Here is an 18218-nt window from a genome sequence, read left to right on the forward strand (position 1 = left end):
TGCAGAAATGCAACATATTCAAATCCCAGTCCCATCTTCATCCACAGCTGGGGTGCTTTAAACAGCCATACAGAGCTAGTCAGGCTACTAACACATTGTTATGAAAGGTAAAAGTTATGATTCTGTAAGTACGTGCTAGGATGTAATTTCCACTGAGGACATGCCCCCCCACTTTTCAAAATCCTGTTTGTTTCCCTCCCACTTTCAATTTAGTCATATTTAGTTTTTTTATTTATTTTATTTATAATTCTCGGCCCCTATTTTAAGCAATAAAGAAATAAAGACATTGTTTTCTTATGCATAGTTTAGTACTTTTCTTTCTGGCATAATTTATCATCATGGTCACCATAATTATTTCCTGGATGTTGTATCATCATAGTCCCTATAAATGTATGTATAAATGCAGAAAATGGTATTCAAATCGAAAAAGAAATTCTGGCGGAGGCCCCCCCGGACCCTAACCCAAAGTTACACCCTTGAGTATAACTCTCAAAATGAATGTTAATGTTGCTCCAAGTCTCCATGTTAACCATATTGGCTTGTTTCTCTGCCACCAAGTTTCCAAAAATGCCCTACAGTCTTAATCCCATCTCCATCCATGGCCGATATGGTTTACACAGACACACAGAGCTTGTTAGGCTAGCAGTTCCTTGTTAGGAACAAGCAAAACATTTTATGGAAGCTAACTGTATGTACATGTTTAGCCTAATTAACCACATATATTTAGGCAAACTCTCGTAGACTTTGAGGGTGAGACCAACTAAAATGAAGCTGACTACATGTTCACTAAAGTGGATCACTATAACTGCTGGTTTTCTGCAATGGAGAAAATAAATGTAAAATAAAATGGTATGCTTTGAACAATGGCAGGCAGCAGTGTGACTTATTAACAGTTTCCACCAAGTTTAAAGGGTTGAATCGTGCAAAACCACTGGTATGACCTTCACAACTGTAGTGTAATGGAGCTGATGTCATTTTTGGAGCACATGGAGAGTATTATGTCCTTCCATCCAAGCTTGATGACATGTCATTATGATGTTGATGTTGTAGTGCACAGATATACTGTTCAATGGTGTGAATGCTGTGATCTAACAAAGTGAAGCATGTAAAGATGCATTCTGAATGTGTATCCACCATGTTGGTGTTGGAATATTATACAGTATGCCTTGTTTTTTTCTTCCTCTAGAATGCATAGAGAGAAGATTTGAAAAGCTGTCCTGTAATACATTATGGCTGAGAAGTAAATACGAAGTGAATCTGCCTTTATCCTTCCTGTCAGCAGCAGCGTTTCAACCTGACTCCACGGCTGCAGCCTCAGCATCAGCCTCAGCCTCAGCATCAGCATCAGCCTCAGCATCAGCCTCAGCATCAGCATCAGCCTCAGCCTCAGCATCAGCATCAGCCTCAGCCTCAGCATCAGCCTCAGCCTCAGCATCAGCCTCAGCCTCAGCCTCAGCATCAGCCTCAGCCTCAGCATCAGCCTCAGCCTCAGCATCAGCATCAGCCTCAGCCTCAGCATCAGCCTCAGCCTCAGCCTCAGCATCAGCATCAGCCTCAGCATCAGCCTCAGCCTCAGCATCAGCCTCAGCCTCAGCCTCAGCCTCAGCATCAGCATCAGCCTCAGCATCAGCCTCAGCCTCAGCATCAGCCTCAGCATCAGCATCAGCCTCAGCCTCAGCATCAGCATCAGCCTCAGCCTCAGCCTCAGCATCAGCCTCAGCCTCAGCCTCAGCCTCAGCCTCAGCATCAGCCTCAGCATCAGCATCAGCATCAGCCTCAGCCTCAGCATCAGCATCAGCATCAGCATCAGCATCAGCCTCAGCATCAGCCTCAGCCTCAGCCTGAGCCTCAGCCTGAGCATGGGGTGTGTATGCTATGGTTTGTTATGAGTGTGTCAACACTATGGAGCTCCGCAGCAAACAGACTACAGGGTCGGGGTGAGGTGACGGACCTTAAACACACTGAACTCAACCAGACTGTCTTTTTCCTTTTTCCTAACATGAATTCTACAGTTGAACAGTCAGCCCGGGTTTAAGGGGAAGTTTAACACTTTGACTCCAACCGTCTACCACCCACACTTAAACACAGTGACGGAGCCTTGAGATTCATTATCATTAACCATTTTACAGTAAACCTCCCCAGCTTGCTGTGTGTGTGTGTGTGTGTGTGTGTGTGTGTGTGTGTGTGTGTGTGTGTGTGTATGCGCGCACGTGCTTGTGTGTGTGTGTGTGTGTGTGTGTATGTTAACATTTTTCCAACAATTTTGGAACATCGCTCTCTTCTCAGTGGCTTAGGAAGTCAATGCTAGCTTTAACGGTGCGTCCGGTGGACACATCCACTGCCATGGCCCGGATCTCTGTGTCACCAAACTGCATGAGCGTCTGGATCTCGCGGCGTGGCGCTGCGCTTTCCGTTCCGCTTACATCCAAGCGAAGTGTCCCACACTTCCTGACGCCCGGCTCGCTGATGAAGCCCGCCTTCTCCTTCTCGGAGCAGTAGACGTGGATGACGATGACCTGCTGAGAGGGCTTGGCCGGCGTGTAGCTCCGCTTCACCATCTCACCCAGCGCCACCGACTGGTCGGCGGCGATGAAGGTGTCAAAGACGTCGGTGCACCAGCGCGTGCCGTCCTTCACCAGCAGCTTCTCCGGCGGGTGCTTGCCATCCACGAAGCGGTTGAGGACGCCCACCCCGTATGTGAGGGGAGCGCGGCGGACTTTAATGATGCTGGGGTCCAGGCCGAACAGCACAGCGCCCTTTAGGATAGTGAGGCCAACGTCATGGGGGATGATGATGCGGCTGCGGCCCTGGAGCATGTCCTGGACAGCATGCTGCAGCAGGGGGGACTCAGCGAAACCTCCCACCAGGAACAGGAACTTAATGTCGCTCACCTCTGGCTTCTCAAACAGCTCCGCTGTAGGACAGAAACAGAATCTCAACTGACGGTTACAGGAAGGACAACACATACTATTTGTGATCTATTTAGGTTAATGTTAATGGATGTGCCCCTGTGTAACAGTTACTTGTAACTCCAGCACCAGGTTGCACCAGCTATGTGTTAAGTATTAACGTAGTAAACGACTAGTTTGAATATAAGTTCTAACTTAGGTTGGAGTTTACGAGCTACTAGCATATTCTCGCATTGACAGACCTTCCTCCACAGCACTGCGGAGGAGGGTCTGGCAAGTCCACACAGCACAATCACAATCATCTTGGGCGGTGCTAAGCTCCGCACGGAGCCACCGTGCCTCTGCTGAATAGTCTCAGGAAGGTGGAACATGTGTGGAACATGTGTATGTTCAAAAGTAGTTTTAGTTGTGCAATAGAAAACTCAATAAAAAAATTGGACAGAGTTTAGAACGCCAACACAAAGAAAAAGGAAGGTAATGGACGTCCGGCCAAAATGAGGAGCATCTGGCGGAATTTTCAGCAATCCCGGAAATGTAACATCGTTGATATAAACGCTCTACTGAGAAGAAGAATAGAGGTTTGTATCGAATCGTGGGTCAAAAATCGTGATACGAACCGAATTGTGGGTTTGGTGTATCGTTACAGCCCTAGTGTTTATGCATGCACGTGTATGTGTGTGTGTGGGTGTACATGTGTGTGAGTGTTGAAATGTAGCTTACTGAGATGTTGGATGATGTGGTCTATGGTGGACTTGAAGAGAGAATTCATAGCATCTGGACTCATCCTCAGCATCCCTTGAGACGACCATTTCACAAAGTCCACACTAGGAGAGGACGGGAGAGGAAATGAATGAGTATAAAGGGCTGGGTGATATGATCAGAAGCCATATTACAATATTAATGACAACAATTTCACGTATCAATTTATCACAAATTATCACGGGGGGAGGGTGTGTAACCACAGTCATGGCGTGCTGCCCTCCCCATCGCTGCTTCTCTTCATAGAAAGCTTACATTTAGGGAGTGAAAGAGTTACAGCGTTTGCCTAGACCGGCGGGGGAGGGTGTGTAGCGACAGTCATGGCTGGCCCCCTCCCTAGCTCTGCTTCTCTGCAGCTCTTAGTTATGCTGTTATAGTTTTAGACTGCCGGGGGACTTCCTTTGACACACTGAGCTTCTCTCTCCTCTCTCTTTCCATCTGTGTGCATCTGTGTTCCAGAAATGCTTGTTACTAACCTAGCTCTGGGAGCTTATTCCCCGGAGTCCATATGTTTTTTTTTCCCGCCCAGCATGTTTCCTTGGATTAGGGTGGCACCTAAATCATGGTTGCAGCTGTCGCCGTGGTCCTGCTGCGCTCCCTGCTATGTCCTGCTACACCCTGCTACACCCTGCTACATCCTGTGACACCCTGCAGTGCCCTGCTATGCCATAAACTACTACAACAACTACTATTTCTAGTCATAATTCCATTATCTTTATTGTGACTATTAATGCCACTGTTCATCACACCACCAACTGGCACCACCTACCAAGAGCCTGGGTCTGTCCCAGGTTTCTCCCTAAAAGGGAGTTTTTCCTCACCACTGTCTAACACTAAAGTGTCCTGAGATAACTCTTGTTATGATTTGATACTATAAATCAAATTGAATTGAATTTAAATCAAATTGAATTGAATATGACAAGGGTTTGCCAAATCATATATCAAATTAAAATCTGTAACAGTTGCATACATGGAACACCAGACTGACGCGGACCCTCAATTGTATTATGAATGGAAGCGTGTAAATGTCTGCACGACCGGTACATGTTCACAGCTGTCCGTGTGCGCAGAAAGTAATTTGGGAATCTATGCAGCCCGGACAGATCAATCAGCAAATATTTACAAGAGGTGACTTTTAAAATGAAGCATGATTGTGAAACTCTAGTGTTTTAAATGCATTCATAAAGTGTTTTTGGTGGATAGATTGAAAGAAAAGTGTATTTTCAGATCAGTTAATGTGACAGCGTGGGCTCTGTATGCTGTCATATAGATGTTTCTATTCCCCTCATTCCTGTCTCTTGAGGCCTACAAGCACATCTCTACGCCTGATGCAGTCTCTATGTCCAATCATAAATCCTGAAAGAATCAATAGTATCCATCTGCAGTGATCCTGTGTGTGTGAGTCATGTACAGTATGTGTAGATGGGAGTGTGATGTTAATGTTAATGTTGGCCCCTCCCAATTTTCTTCAGCACAATGAGACAGACTGAGCACTTCCAGTTAGGTGTCAGAGGAGCCTTTGGCGCACTGAGGGCTCCAGTTTCAGCCATATAAATATCGTTTAATGTCCCTCTCTGTGGGATTATGAAAATCCACACAGACATGAGACAGGGCCATTAAAATCTAGACTCCATGATGGTCCCAGAAGTCAGTCGTTATAGTACTCTAATGGCTTCAAGTGAAACGTTACATCACCATTTATATCTTCTCTGTCTAACATTGAGTGCTAATGCTGTGTTCTTTTATCAAGTCTGGAGGTTAAGAATTCTTTTTTTAATAAGTGAATTTTTTCCACATCTGGATTGACTGTGCTACACTCTACTTGATGATTGAAGTATGTGGTTTCCCAAGCTCAGATTTCACCAATTTCATATACAATTTGTATTTTGTGTTTGTATACTGTATATTTCACCCATTATGTACCACTAAAGACGTACACATCCAGCTAATACTTTTATTTAAGATCATGTTTTGTGGGTCTTTTTTCCCTTTATTTGAAGGAGACAGTGGATAGACAGGAAAGGTGGGAGAGAGACGGGGGATGACACGCAGCAAAGGGCTGCAGGTTGGATTCGAACACACACACACTCTGTTAAACAGTCTCAGGAAGGAACTTGTTTTGGTGGAACATGTGTACGTTCAAAAGTAGTTTTAGTCGTGCAAAAGAAAACTCAGATTGGACAGATAGTCTAGCTAGCTGTCTGGATTTACCCTGCAGAGATCTGAGGAGCAGTTAACCATAGTCCTCACAAATCCACCGGAGGTTAGAACAACAACACAGAGACAGAGGAAGGGGACAGACCTCCGGCCTAAATAAGGGACATCCGGCGGAATTTCCAGCGGCAACGGAGCAATCCCGGAAATGAATCGACGTCGATATAAACTAGGGTATTATAGACACACTTTCCAACGTGTCAGGGATTGCTCCCTGGTGTTCTTTAAGTACTCACTTGCTTTTGCGCAGGGCGTGTTCCACGCTGTGGCCCCTGAACTTCTTGTAGTAGTCGATGAAGGAGAAGGGCAGGTTAATGTTGAGGGGGTTGCTTCTGTCAGGGGCTGCTGCCCTCTTTCGAGACTCAAACGCAATCATCAGGTCCACCCAGGCGGCCGGCCTCTTGATCTTAAATTGGTCGATGAAATCCTGGCCAAAGATCCTACACAGCAGCTTCTCAAATTCATAGTCAATCCCGATAGAGCCATAGGGACCACCTGGGAAAAGAGGGGATTGGGAATCAAATAAAAACAGGATGAAACCTCAGCTGCATGAAGCAGAGATACATGATGTTAAGTCCTGTTTACCTGAGGCCTTGTAGAGCTCTTTTAGATGTCCCTCTGGAAGACGGATCTGGTGGACAGTCAGGTCCACTGTTCCCCCGCCACAGTCCACCACCACATATCGGTCACCTGCACAGAGAATACACACACATGGAACATGGTGTGCAGTAAGTTGAGGTGCAAGGCATCTAAAATGCTTGTTATCTAAATATTCCATTTGTTAGGACAGAATTAGGCAAAACTGTATTTCAATATTATGCTCCATATAAATGGAATAACCTGCAGATTCTAATGAAATTGAACAGCCTGATTCCATTTAATCACTTTAAATTTCTTCTTTATGAGTCCATGTATCCTGACTCTACATGTGCACTTTGAGTTGTTTAACATGCTCTAATTGTTTGTTGTGTGTACTGTGTATTGCAACTGTATATTATATATTAATTACTATGTTCAGTCATTTTTATATGTATTGCAATTTTATATGGCATGTAATAGGGGCATCATGGGAAATGAGAGCTTGCTCTCAATTGGCCCTCCCTGAATAAATAAAGGTGATGTGATGGGGACTCATTGCTCAGACATGCAGCCACGTCTGCTCTACCACAACTCTGCTGATTTTAAGAACATTCTTGACGGAGGTTCAACGTGACTCTCTGTGGCTCTTGAGCTTTCTGATCCAGGCCACAGAGAGTACTGCTGACCTACATTCCTGTAGCTGCATTATCAGCAGTGCAGCAGTGAGGTGATGAAAGAAGAGAAAGTGGATGAGGTAAAGAGAGGGACCCAGGATTGGCTTTGCCACAGTTTGACACATCAGTGAAACACATTTAAGGTCACATTTTAAGCATTGCTTTATTACTACATGTCACAGACCTTAAAGTGGGTGTGCACCTCAAGGTGGGTAGCTCTACTAATGTCATTCACTGCACTGCTACAACTATTATTTCTAATCATAGTTCTATTATATTTATTGTTACAATAAGTGCCATGGCGCATCATGCCAACTGCTATAATCATTATGAATCATATTGCTCTATATCTGTATTCCAGTATCAGTGTCTCTGTGTCCCAACCGGCAGCGGCAGATGGCTGCCCACCAAGAACCAGGTTCTGTCTGAGGTTTCTGCCTGTTTAAACAAGTTTTTCTTCACCACTGTCACACCAAATGCTTGCTCTTGGGGGGAATTGTTGTTGTCTTTGTAAATTATAGAGTGTGGTCTAGACCTACTCTACCTGTAAAGTGTCTTGAGATTATTACTTCTGTTGTGATTTGACACTATAAATAAAATTAAATTGAATTCAAAAGGTAGTCATTCCATTTGGTTTTTACTCAAATAATATCTATTGAAATTCAACTGAAATAATGTCCAAGTGATTTTTACATTTTTAGTTCAAATGTTTCTATAACTGAAAGGGAGCATGTAAGACTAAAGCTTCTGAGTGGCCTGTTTGACTGACAGCATGTTGACAATCACAGCTAAGTGTTCAATTATGAGACTTTATCTGACCACTCAACGTACACTAGAGCTGGGACGATATGCTTTTGTCCCGATTCAATTCTTTCCTGATACATGGCTGCTGATTGGATTTGTATTGTGATTCGATATTATTGAGTACTGGGATTTTCTTTTTCTTATTTAATAAAAACAAAAGTTGAATAAAAAAGACAATATATCATGAGACATGTCTAAAAAGTAGAAGAAAAAAAAGAAGAACACACATCACATGTCAGTCAGTATGTATTTCCTTTGTAAAGAAGAACATAAGATGGATCTTCTGCTTTACCTGCTTTGCTTATTATTATTATTATTATTATCAAAATCGACACAAAAACAATTACAATAAATACAATTTTCACCCCTAATGTCCTGTTACTGAACACTGATCATAGATAGAGATAGATAGATAGATAGATAGGTAGATAGATAGATAGATGATAGATAGAGGGATGATAGATAGATGGATAGATAGATGGATGGATGGATGATAGATAGATACTGTAGATGGATAGATAGATGGATGGATGGATATATGATAGATAGATAGATGATAGATGGATAGATAGATAGATATATGATAGATAGATAGATAGATGATAGATATATGATAGACATATAGATAGATAGATGGATAGACAGACAGATAGATAGCTATAATTGCTGTGTTACAGCAGCAAGCTATAAGGCACACAGCACCCATACAGAATATACAAGAAATAATAAATAAACACCACGACATCAGTCATTGTTTGAACAACTTTGGTAAGTACAGTAGGTCTAAGGCGAACCAGGACGTCAGTCTGTAAATCGTGACGGACGCTCGTATGAACTCGTAAAATATGGATGCGTGGTCAGTGCCTCTCAGCGTCAGATACGATGCAAAAATCCCCCTTCAGCGTGTGTGTAGAACGCAGCAGGCAGAGCAGCAGCTACACAGCGCTTGAAGATGATGTAGTATTAAGAGAGACAACAGTAGTGAGTAGTATGAAAGCCCGAAATTCCACGTAGGGAGCATAGTGTAAAACAACACAGGAGTTTGACCCAGGAGACCGAGGTTAGTGTCCCGTGTGTCACGTTTCTTAAACCCAACTGTCCCGTTCTTCTTTTCCTAAACCCAACTGTCCTGTTCTTGTCTCGCGTGTCACGCAAACGTACCTTTTATAAGCCCACCCACGATATTTCCCTAAACTTAACTGCATTAAAAGTGACGCCAATAGTCCCGACCAAGCGCGTTTAGATATGACACTAAGGGAGACTTTTAGCGTAGATAACAATGGCAAAGATACCTGACCAAGCGTCCATATTTCACGCAATGGGAGTGAGAATGAGAATGTGTTGGGACAGACAGTTTGCGTAATACTTTTACTTTTACTTATCAACCTTTGTTTTCTCTTCCAAGTATGTCCAACTAACTTGGGAGTTTGTTTACAACCTCTCTGAGCGTCGGCCTGCCGGTATTTCTTCTAAGTACAATGTCATGCTACCTGACAGAACCAATTACCATTACCAACCAAGTACTATTAAAATAAAATCCAAGTTATAATAAACCTTAGTTTTCCTTCCAGGACTTTAGAACTAAACTGAAGAAGTGGGAAGTAATGTACAGACATACATGGCTGTATGTGGAGTGTACTGGAACAAATTACAGCATGTTCTTAAAATCAACTCACTTGTGCCTTTTGGACAATTTAGAAATCTGTTTTTTAAACTTGCAAACTTGTCCTAATTTATTTATCAAATTTTAGTTATCAACTTTTAAATCCAAATATTTAAAAGTTGTATTGTATTTTTATCTTTCTTATGATGGTGTATTCTTTTCTGTGTTGTTGCTTTGTTATTGTGTAATTACTCGATGTCGTTGTAAATTAGGGCCGCCCCTCAAAGCTCTTTCGAGTTTAAGTTGAATGAATGAATGTAAGCTAAGCTAAATGGAACTACTTTTGGTACAACCAAAATGGTTATCATACAATGAAATAAAACTGAACAATATAATGAAAAAAATCTCCCAGTCTCCAGATTGTTACAGTTCCCCAAAAAACCAACATGCTTTATTTCTACCAAAATCTCTAGAGTTAGTACCTAATGTGGCAGATTGGCAGCATAGGAAAGAGCAAGAGGAAGAAGGAAAGGAAAGCATAACAGATGAGTAAAAGAAGAGAGAGACTCTACCTTCTTCCAGCTCCGACCAAAGCTCCCCTATGACATTTTCCACCAAAAAGGTGCGGCTCTGCCGGTTGCGCCGGACATGCTCCTTTGCTGCTTGTTAACAGAGAGAGAATGTTCTGGTGAGTGGGATGAAGCCGTGAAGCTCTGCTGTGCGGCTCATATACAGTGGTGTGTGTGTGAGGCAAGCAGCAAGCTGAGATGCACATGGATCCACGCTGTGAGCAAGTCAGATTCAGAGTTTAATCATTTATTCTGTCTATGATGCATATATTTTTTAAGAACAGCTGCATTTAAATGAGAAATAGATCATTTGCCTGTTCAACACATATATGTGTGCAGTATATACCCGTATAGAGATGCAGTGGAGGCCTCTAGGACAGGGGTGTCAAACTCAGTTTCACTAAGGGTCAGACTGGAAAATGAGAACCACATCAAGGGTTTAGTTTATTGACATGCATTTGTTTTAGAGAAAAAGACAAATATGTTGACTGTATTATTGCATGTCTCATTAAGCTATCTCACTTACAGTTTGGGCCACATGAAGCCCCCAAAAATGTCAGCAATAGGGCTGGGTTTGGCCCGTGGGCCTTGAGTTTGACACGTGTTCTTTAGGACTATCTGTCACACCAATCATGTTGCTCACAGTGTTAACATGCAGTGAAGGGGACGTGTGACTCCATCAAGACCCCCCATGAAATAAAAGAAAAAAAAATATTCTGTATAGGTGATCCAAAGTTTAACTTATCCAACATCAACCTCCCAGGTTCATGATTCTACATTCATGCTCCATTGAAGGAAATGACATAAAGGAGTTTAACAAGAAAATGTTTCTGCAACAGTGGTTTTGATTAAATGAACATTTTCTAAAACAAATACCTAAACATTTCTACAAGCATTCATTGTGTTTTAACGTATATCTAAGAACCCCAGTCTCCTACTACAGGCTACTGCAGCTGTAGCCCAATGGAGCCATGGGCCCTGAGGTCAGCAGGAAGACCTGACAGGAGGAAATGTCAGCGGGACATTTCCTCCTACACACAGGAAACAATACACACAATGAAGGACAAGTCTCGTTAGTTTTGCAGAGGGCATGAGAGAGGTCTAGTGTTAACATTACATCAGCCTAACATTCCAACAACATCATTACCTCCCAAGACTGATTTACAATTGAACAGTTGTATTATGTTCTGTGAAATCTGAATTTAATAATATTCTTATAATAAAGTATGTCATTGCAAATCTATCACTATTTATTTATTACTGTAACTGTATAAATTAGTAACTGTATAAGTCTTGTATGCTTCTTACACTGTTAAAAAAAATATTCCTATTTTGTTTTATAATTGTTTTTCTATTGAAATGTTTGTTCTGTGCAAACAGGTTTTAGATTGTGAGCTGTTGGTTTGATCTCTTGTTTATGGGAAATGTATGTGTGTATGTTTGAGGGTGTACACATGCATGTGTATGTATGTGGGTGTGGATAAGTGTATTGCATATTGATGTGATTTTACATATATTCATGTAATGGAACGTCTGCGATGTAATGGGTATGTATTGTGTGTCTAGTGTGGACCCCAGGAAGAGTAGCTGACTCCAACAGCATCAGCTAATGGGAGTCTTTTTAACAACGACAAACAATAAACAATTATATATCAAATATCAGCCAGGAAATGATTGTCTAATAAGAGACATTAAATGACAGTGGGAAGGCCCATTATGGGAAAGTCAAAAGGACACCGCAGCAGTAGATTCCAAGTTGAATGTTCCTTTCGTTTTCCAGACAACAGCTAAAGACTTGAGCTGAAAAAACTTATATTATCCTGATACATTATTAAAGGGTAACTTCAGGTTTTTTCAACCAGGTTTTGGTTTCTAAGTGACTGACAGGAACAACATGGTCCAGTATTACTGTAAACAAGACTGCTAACAACCTTCAGTCAGTGTCCACTAAAAGTTCTGTTGTTGCTGCTGACAGACTCAGATTAATATTCTAAGTGTGTGACAACATTATGGGATGGATCCCTACAGAGATAGACCTTTTAGTTAAAGAGTAAAATACTTTTTGTTTAACAAGAAACAGCCCCGAAATCACCATCACCAAACCCACGTATGGTGCAAAACGGCCATGGGACAACACTACCCTGTCGAAATGTACGCACTGCACAAGTATGCAGAGTGCACTACATTAAGTGCACTTACGGAAGTATACGAATTGAGACACACTTCTAGTTCCTGGTTCCCGAAGGTCCCTGCTCTGGGGGTAGAACTTTCTGATGGCCCTGGAACTATTGAGGTGGAGTTTGCAGTAACTATCGTCACTGATGGGTGCGGCTGTAAAACCACTGGTTGTCTCAATATAAGGATGCAAGACAGACTTTTCTTGTAATCCTACTTTTCATTCAATCCTTGTCAATCCCAATTGGTCTTCTCATCTAATTTCTTGTAACATAACATAAGGCTACTTGTCAAGTTTATTAAGATTAACATGTTGCTGCCGGCTTCCTGACTAATCTAACGGCACTGTCATTTATGGTCCGTTATTGGACTATTTAGCCTTATCTGCTCAGCTCTTCAGATGTGGTGGAAATGAAAACAGGAATGTGCAAAAGTGAATTTTAGTTGCTGATTTAGTTCCTTGGTCTCCATGGTGACTGGACAAAAGGGGGGCATATTTCTGGTACTAATTTGCAGTCTTGCAGAACGTTCTGAATCCCACAATCAATTGAAAATCACAAGTCCTATGAACTTGGAATCCCAAACAGGCAGTCAGCTGTTTGTTGTAGTCCACCCTCTGGCTGATCAGATAATAAAAAGCCCCCTGTTTTTCCCTGTGTTTTGGTAAAGAGATCTACTCTACATCAGGCATGTGGTTAATGTCAGCACCCCCCCTTGACTAAATTTAGCTTTATCTTGTGTTTCTTCTTTTCCTGACTTGTAATCTGTAGTGTTTATTTATCATATGAAGATCAAAATCAATTGAAAATCTAGTATTAAAGTGTTTAGGGTTCCTGAAGGAGTAACAGGATTTGTGGTAAAAAATATATAATATTATAAGTACAAAATATTTATTAATTTAATGATTAAATAAGTTACTGTCTCCAAACTTACCTCAATTATAACTTGTCTCCTGCTAGTTGTACTACAGCACTTACTTTTAAAAAATAAGTTAAATTAATAAATATTTTTGTTGTATCTCTTTTCGGTGTTGTAATTTGTAGACGTCCCTAAGCACTCGTCTTACTGCCGGTAGCAGCAGCAGCAGAGACGAGAAGCCAACAGGCAAGTGTTATTTACATAAACTTCTGGTGTACTTACAAACTTTCCAATCCATCGTTTTATGAGTACATAATCTATTTGTACTAGTGTAGAAGTTTGGTATCATTTTGGACGTTATTAGTGGGGTCATTTACGAGATACACAGTTGGATCCATTTGCGATTGCGCTAAGCTATTCAGCTAATAACGCTAACTCTCCCAATGTTTGATCCAGGTGAAAAAAGCTTTTGGGGGGGGTTGTTTGGCTTGAGGTCGTGGTGCAAAGGACCCTAGGGTGAAATTACTCCGAACCATCACTTTAAACCTAAAACAGCTAAGATATACAACCTTTATCAATATAAATTGGTCAGACATGTTTCTCCACACAAGATTAATGTATCTTCCTCAACACATGGGTCATTAGAGTGGTTAGTTGTGAACTTCTTAATACATCTATTGAGAATGTGAGGTTCACATGAGATTCGCATAGAAGTGCTTTTCCAACGAAACGCCTTCATACACATTCATATCTGATGGAATAAAAAAAGAAAGAATGAACAAATGGGAATATTAGACAAGATTTTTTTAAATGACTGTCTATTTGGATAACAAAAACAGACCTATTGGACCTGGGTATATCTTGTCTGCATGCAAGTGAATGATATACTGTGGTTGTCTTTACAGAGAAGATAAGAAGTTGGACTAAAAGGAACCCTGTAAATCCTTATTTTGGATTTTACATTTTGATGGTTGTGATGGACAAAAACTAAATAAAAGTGAAAAATGTATTATTTTAAAAAAGAAAGGAGAGCGTACTTGCTGTTGTTGCTTCACATTGCCAAAACTATGTCATAGTAATAGAATAATGACCAAAGAGTCATTGTGTAATGGATGGAAGCTAAAAATTTCCTTCATGTAATATGGTTCATTAATAACCAGGTAATAAGCTAGAACTTTTTAAGTTAATACTTTTCCAGTTCCAGTGTTACCTATGATTGATGAACTGTACTAACATTCTCTTGTTGGTATACTTAAATATTGCATCATTAGGTTTCAATGTGTGTCAGTTTTTGATATTTGCGGACATAGTTCATTAAAGTGTCATCTTTTATCAAACTAAAGCAAATGATGATGTATGATGTTATCCACTGTATTACACTACTATAGTGGTACTGTATTTTAGGTCAATTGGTAGGCATTGCATTCATAGGTTTCTCCCAGCTTTCTAGTGATGACTGAAACTCAACACAGTTTCAAACATCAAGGGGGACCTGGGAGGACATTTGGGCCTATAATAAAGTCAGGAATGGGAATAATTCATTAATGAAGCTCCAATTAAAGGGGGTTAAGGATAAAGATAAGCCTTTATATAGGATAGAATCTTGGAAAAGAAGCAAAAGCAAGTTGAAATGTGATGGTTGGATCAAAATAAAAAGTCATGCATTCCCTGTCTGAATTATAAAAAGAAAACATGTTTACCATGACCGGGAGAAACTACGGAAGAAACAACATTCAATAGGAGAGAAAACGGCATGTTATGTCAGTACTAATGCTGTCAAAGAGAGAAGCTGAGGTGACAAATGACAAACTGTATAAAAGCAGAACATTCAGCACCACATGGTGTCAGTGTTGATGGGATGTACCTTGGGTCATTCCGCCCCCCACGTTGTCAGTGGGGCTGCAGCCGTTCTGGGTGCTATGGGTGCCCAGGTCCACCATCTGGTGGAGGCGGAGCTTGCGGCAATAGATTGATGCTGCCTCTGGTTCTAAGGCGATGATCAGCTGCTCTGGGTTTTCACGGGACACCAGACCAGACTGCACAAGGGAAGAATACAGACAGGAAAAACACTTTAACTTCCAAGTTAAACTTTTGCTGTTTGCAACTTCTTTCTCACGTGGTGACATGTTTATAATGCCTACTGTAGCAGTCTATGTCTGAAGTTATATAGGCTCGTTTTGGACTTCTTTGTGCCTGTTTCTACTGCAACTACAACACACACTAGTGTGTGAAAAAGTTGCTCCGGTCTGACACAGTTTCGCTTCTATTGACAGTGCTTGTCGCCCCAAAAGTGCAAATAGTGCAAAACCCAGGATCATGACAATTTACGATTTCTTTTCCATTTCTTCATTTCATTATTGTTGCAGTGTGTGTGAGGGGTGCAGGTCAATAACTTTATATCCAGCTGTCACTTTGTAATTCATGCTATTATTTTTAGCCATAGAACCACCTGAAAAGGGACAGTATAGGCATCAGATACACATATTGATGATTCATAAAATTACAATGAAACAGTGTTATTTATGTTGAATATAGCCCTCTGGATGGTGACACGGATCGGTTGCCTGGGCTGAATGTTCCTTAATGTGCAGAGGTGTCAAGTAACGAAGTACAAATACTTCATTACCTTACTTAAGTAGAAATTTTGGGTATCTATACTTTACCGGAGTAATTATTTTACAGCAGACCTTTGACTTCTACTCCTTACATTTTCACGCAATTATCTGTACTTTCTACTCCTTACATTTTAAAAATAGCCTCGTTACTCATATTTCAGTTTGGCTTGTTTTCATTCCAGCTTGTCATCGTTCAAAAACACACAAAAAAAAACCTATCCAGATACATCGCGCCATCTGGAGAGAGTGAATTTGATTGTGGTTGGATGGGACGTATAAAAAAATACCATTCCGACACCCTACTGGTTTGTACTCGATCCATCGCACCTGCACAGACCCGGTGCTAATACGCCACCGGTGCCTTAACGACCGTTATCTACCGGACCGAATAGCAACGTGGATTTCGGTGCCTTATCAGGAGCCACTTAAATGCCTGCGCTTCTCTCTGATGCTCCGAAAACAGACGTTAGAGGGAACTGAAACATCGCCGCACGGGACGCTAGTTAACACCACACTCGACAGCAGGTAACGTTAGCCTAGTGTTAGCTAGCAGCTGGAGTAAATACGGTTCAAATGCTGACAGCTAAACGGTGTAGTGTGTCTGTATTTCACTGGAGAGGATTGTAACACCAGACTGTAGCTGCCGTTGTCTGAAAAACACAGACTCAGCCTGAAATAAGTTATTGTTATTACATTTTTTATAAATCATTTAATTTTGACCCTGTGGCTGAGCAATACACAAGCCGTTCTTTAATGTCGCCTTGTGCTCCTTTTTTTAAATTTAGATCAACTTTTAATTGTTTTATATTTTTGAACATACAGAACAGACAAATACAATTGAACAAGGTGCTCCTTTTTTAAATATATATATATATAATAGAGATAGAGAGAAGAAATGTGTCACCTTTTTCAGCCCTTCTGAGTTTGCAGGTATGATTTTAATATAACATTATAGTCATCATTGTCTTTAGAAAAACGTTTTTTTATGGAGGTGGGGCGGGCTAAGCTTTTGTCCTTAAAAGAAACCAGTACTTTTATACTGTTACTTGAGTAAAAAGCTTGAGTTGATACTTCAATTTCTACAGAAGTATTTTCAAACCCTAGTATCTGTACTTCTACATGAGTAATGAATGTGAATACTTTTGACAAGTCTGTTAATGTGTGATGCATACTGGGACATGTAGGCAAAGTGGGACCAGCTTACTGACTCAACTTTCACATTTATATAATCTGGAGTAAGTGTCATATCTTTGAAAGGTTTTTGAATTTAGGAATTTATTTAGGGAAATTATATACAGTATTCCTATCATGGCATTAACATGTTTATCCATGTCAAGGTAACTAGTAAGATTGTATCTGTATTTGTTGTGTAGTTGTATAGTTTAAAAAGTGCAATCAAGGGCCAAGAATATGTCACAAAGGTCACGGACGAATGTAAAACAGTAGCTATGATACAAAGCTGCTAATTCAGTGTTCTGATTAATAGCTGCTAGAGAAACATGAGGCTTGTTTCAGAACCAAAGACTCCTTGTTTTTCAACTTTGTTTCACTTTCTCTTTTCTTTTCCTGGTTTAAGTCCAAAGGAGTTGCAATGCTTTTACTGTTTGAGAAAGAGGGAAAAGGCAGAGAAGAAATGGTGACTGGTGTTAGGGGTGGATTATTCTCTATCGACAACGTTTCATTTCCGGGATTGTACAGGTGCTACTGGAGGTTCCGGCGGATGTCCCTCATTTGGGCCAGATATCCGTCCCCTTCCTCTTCCTTTGTGTTGGCGTTCTAACCTCCGGTGGATTTGTGAGGACTATGGTTAACTGCTCCTCAGATCTCTGCAGGGTAAATCCAGACAGCTAGCTAGACTATCTGTTCAATCTGAGTTTTTTGTTGCACGACTAAAACTACTTTTGAGCGTACACATGTTCCACCAAAACAAGTTCCTTCCTGAGACTATTTAGCAGAGGCACCGTGGCTCCGTCCGGAGCTTAGCCCCGCCCAAGACAATTGTGATTGGTTAAAAGAAATGCCAATAAACCAGAGCATGTTTTTCTTCCATCCCAGAATGTTGTGTGGACTAGCCAGACCGTCCTACGCAGCGCTGTGGAGGAAGGACTGGCAATGGGAGATTAGTGGGGTATCAAAAGAAGAAAGTGCAATAGAAAGGGCTGTGGGTTGTGTCATGTCTGCAGGAGAGCTAACGGATGATGTGATCAGAGGAGGAGTGGTTGCAGTGGGCTGCCGTTCACTCACTTTCTCCCTCCCTCTGTCCTCTGTGAGCAGCCAATCAAACCATCCACACTGCCTGATGCTGAGTCACTGCAGACACCCAGCTTTCCCTCTGTTCACTCTCTCTCTCTACCTCTGTTTACTCACATTGTCTCTCTGTCAGCGCATCCCTTCATCCCTGCCTCCAGCCCCACCACAGAAAAGCTAAAAGCTCTCCTCCTTTTTCTGTTTCTACCCTC

The 18218-nt window shown here is 41.4% G+C and overlaps 1 protein-coding gene across 3 annotated transcripts in view; it reads right to left on the minus strand.

The window, feature by feature from the left end:
* Positions 1-1799: 1799 nt before the first annotated feature.
* hspa12a (heat shock protein 12A) overlaps positions 1800-18218 on the minus strand; it is a 57179-nt gene continuing 40760 nt past the window's right edge. For 2 of the 3 annotated variants that reach the window (XM_028603982.1, XM_028603984.1), the window contains exons 7-12: positions 15009-15180; positions 10115-10201; positions 6468-6572; positions 6119-6377; positions 3630-3733; positions 1800-2914 (exon numbers count right to left, since the gene is read on the minus strand). In XM_028603982.1, the coding sequence (XP_028459783.1) occupies positions 2283-2914; positions 3630-3733; positions 6119-6377; positions 6468-6572; positions 10115-10201; positions 15009-15180 (1359 nt within the window). In that variant the 3' untranslated portion in view covers positions 1800-2282. The remainder of the gene's footprint in view (positions 2915-3629; positions 3734-6118; positions 6378-6467; positions 6573-10114; positions 10202-15008; positions 15181-18218) is intronic. The other variant, XM_028603983.1, reaches the window with a different exon arrangement.

Source organism: Perca flavescens, chromosome 17 (assembly GCF_004354835.1).
Source record: "Perca flavescens isolate YP-PL-M2 chromosome 17, PFLA_1.0, whole genome shotgun sequence".
Taxonomy (NCBI): Eukaryota; Metazoa; Chordata; class Actinopteri; order Perciformes; family Percidae; genus Perca; species Perca flavescens.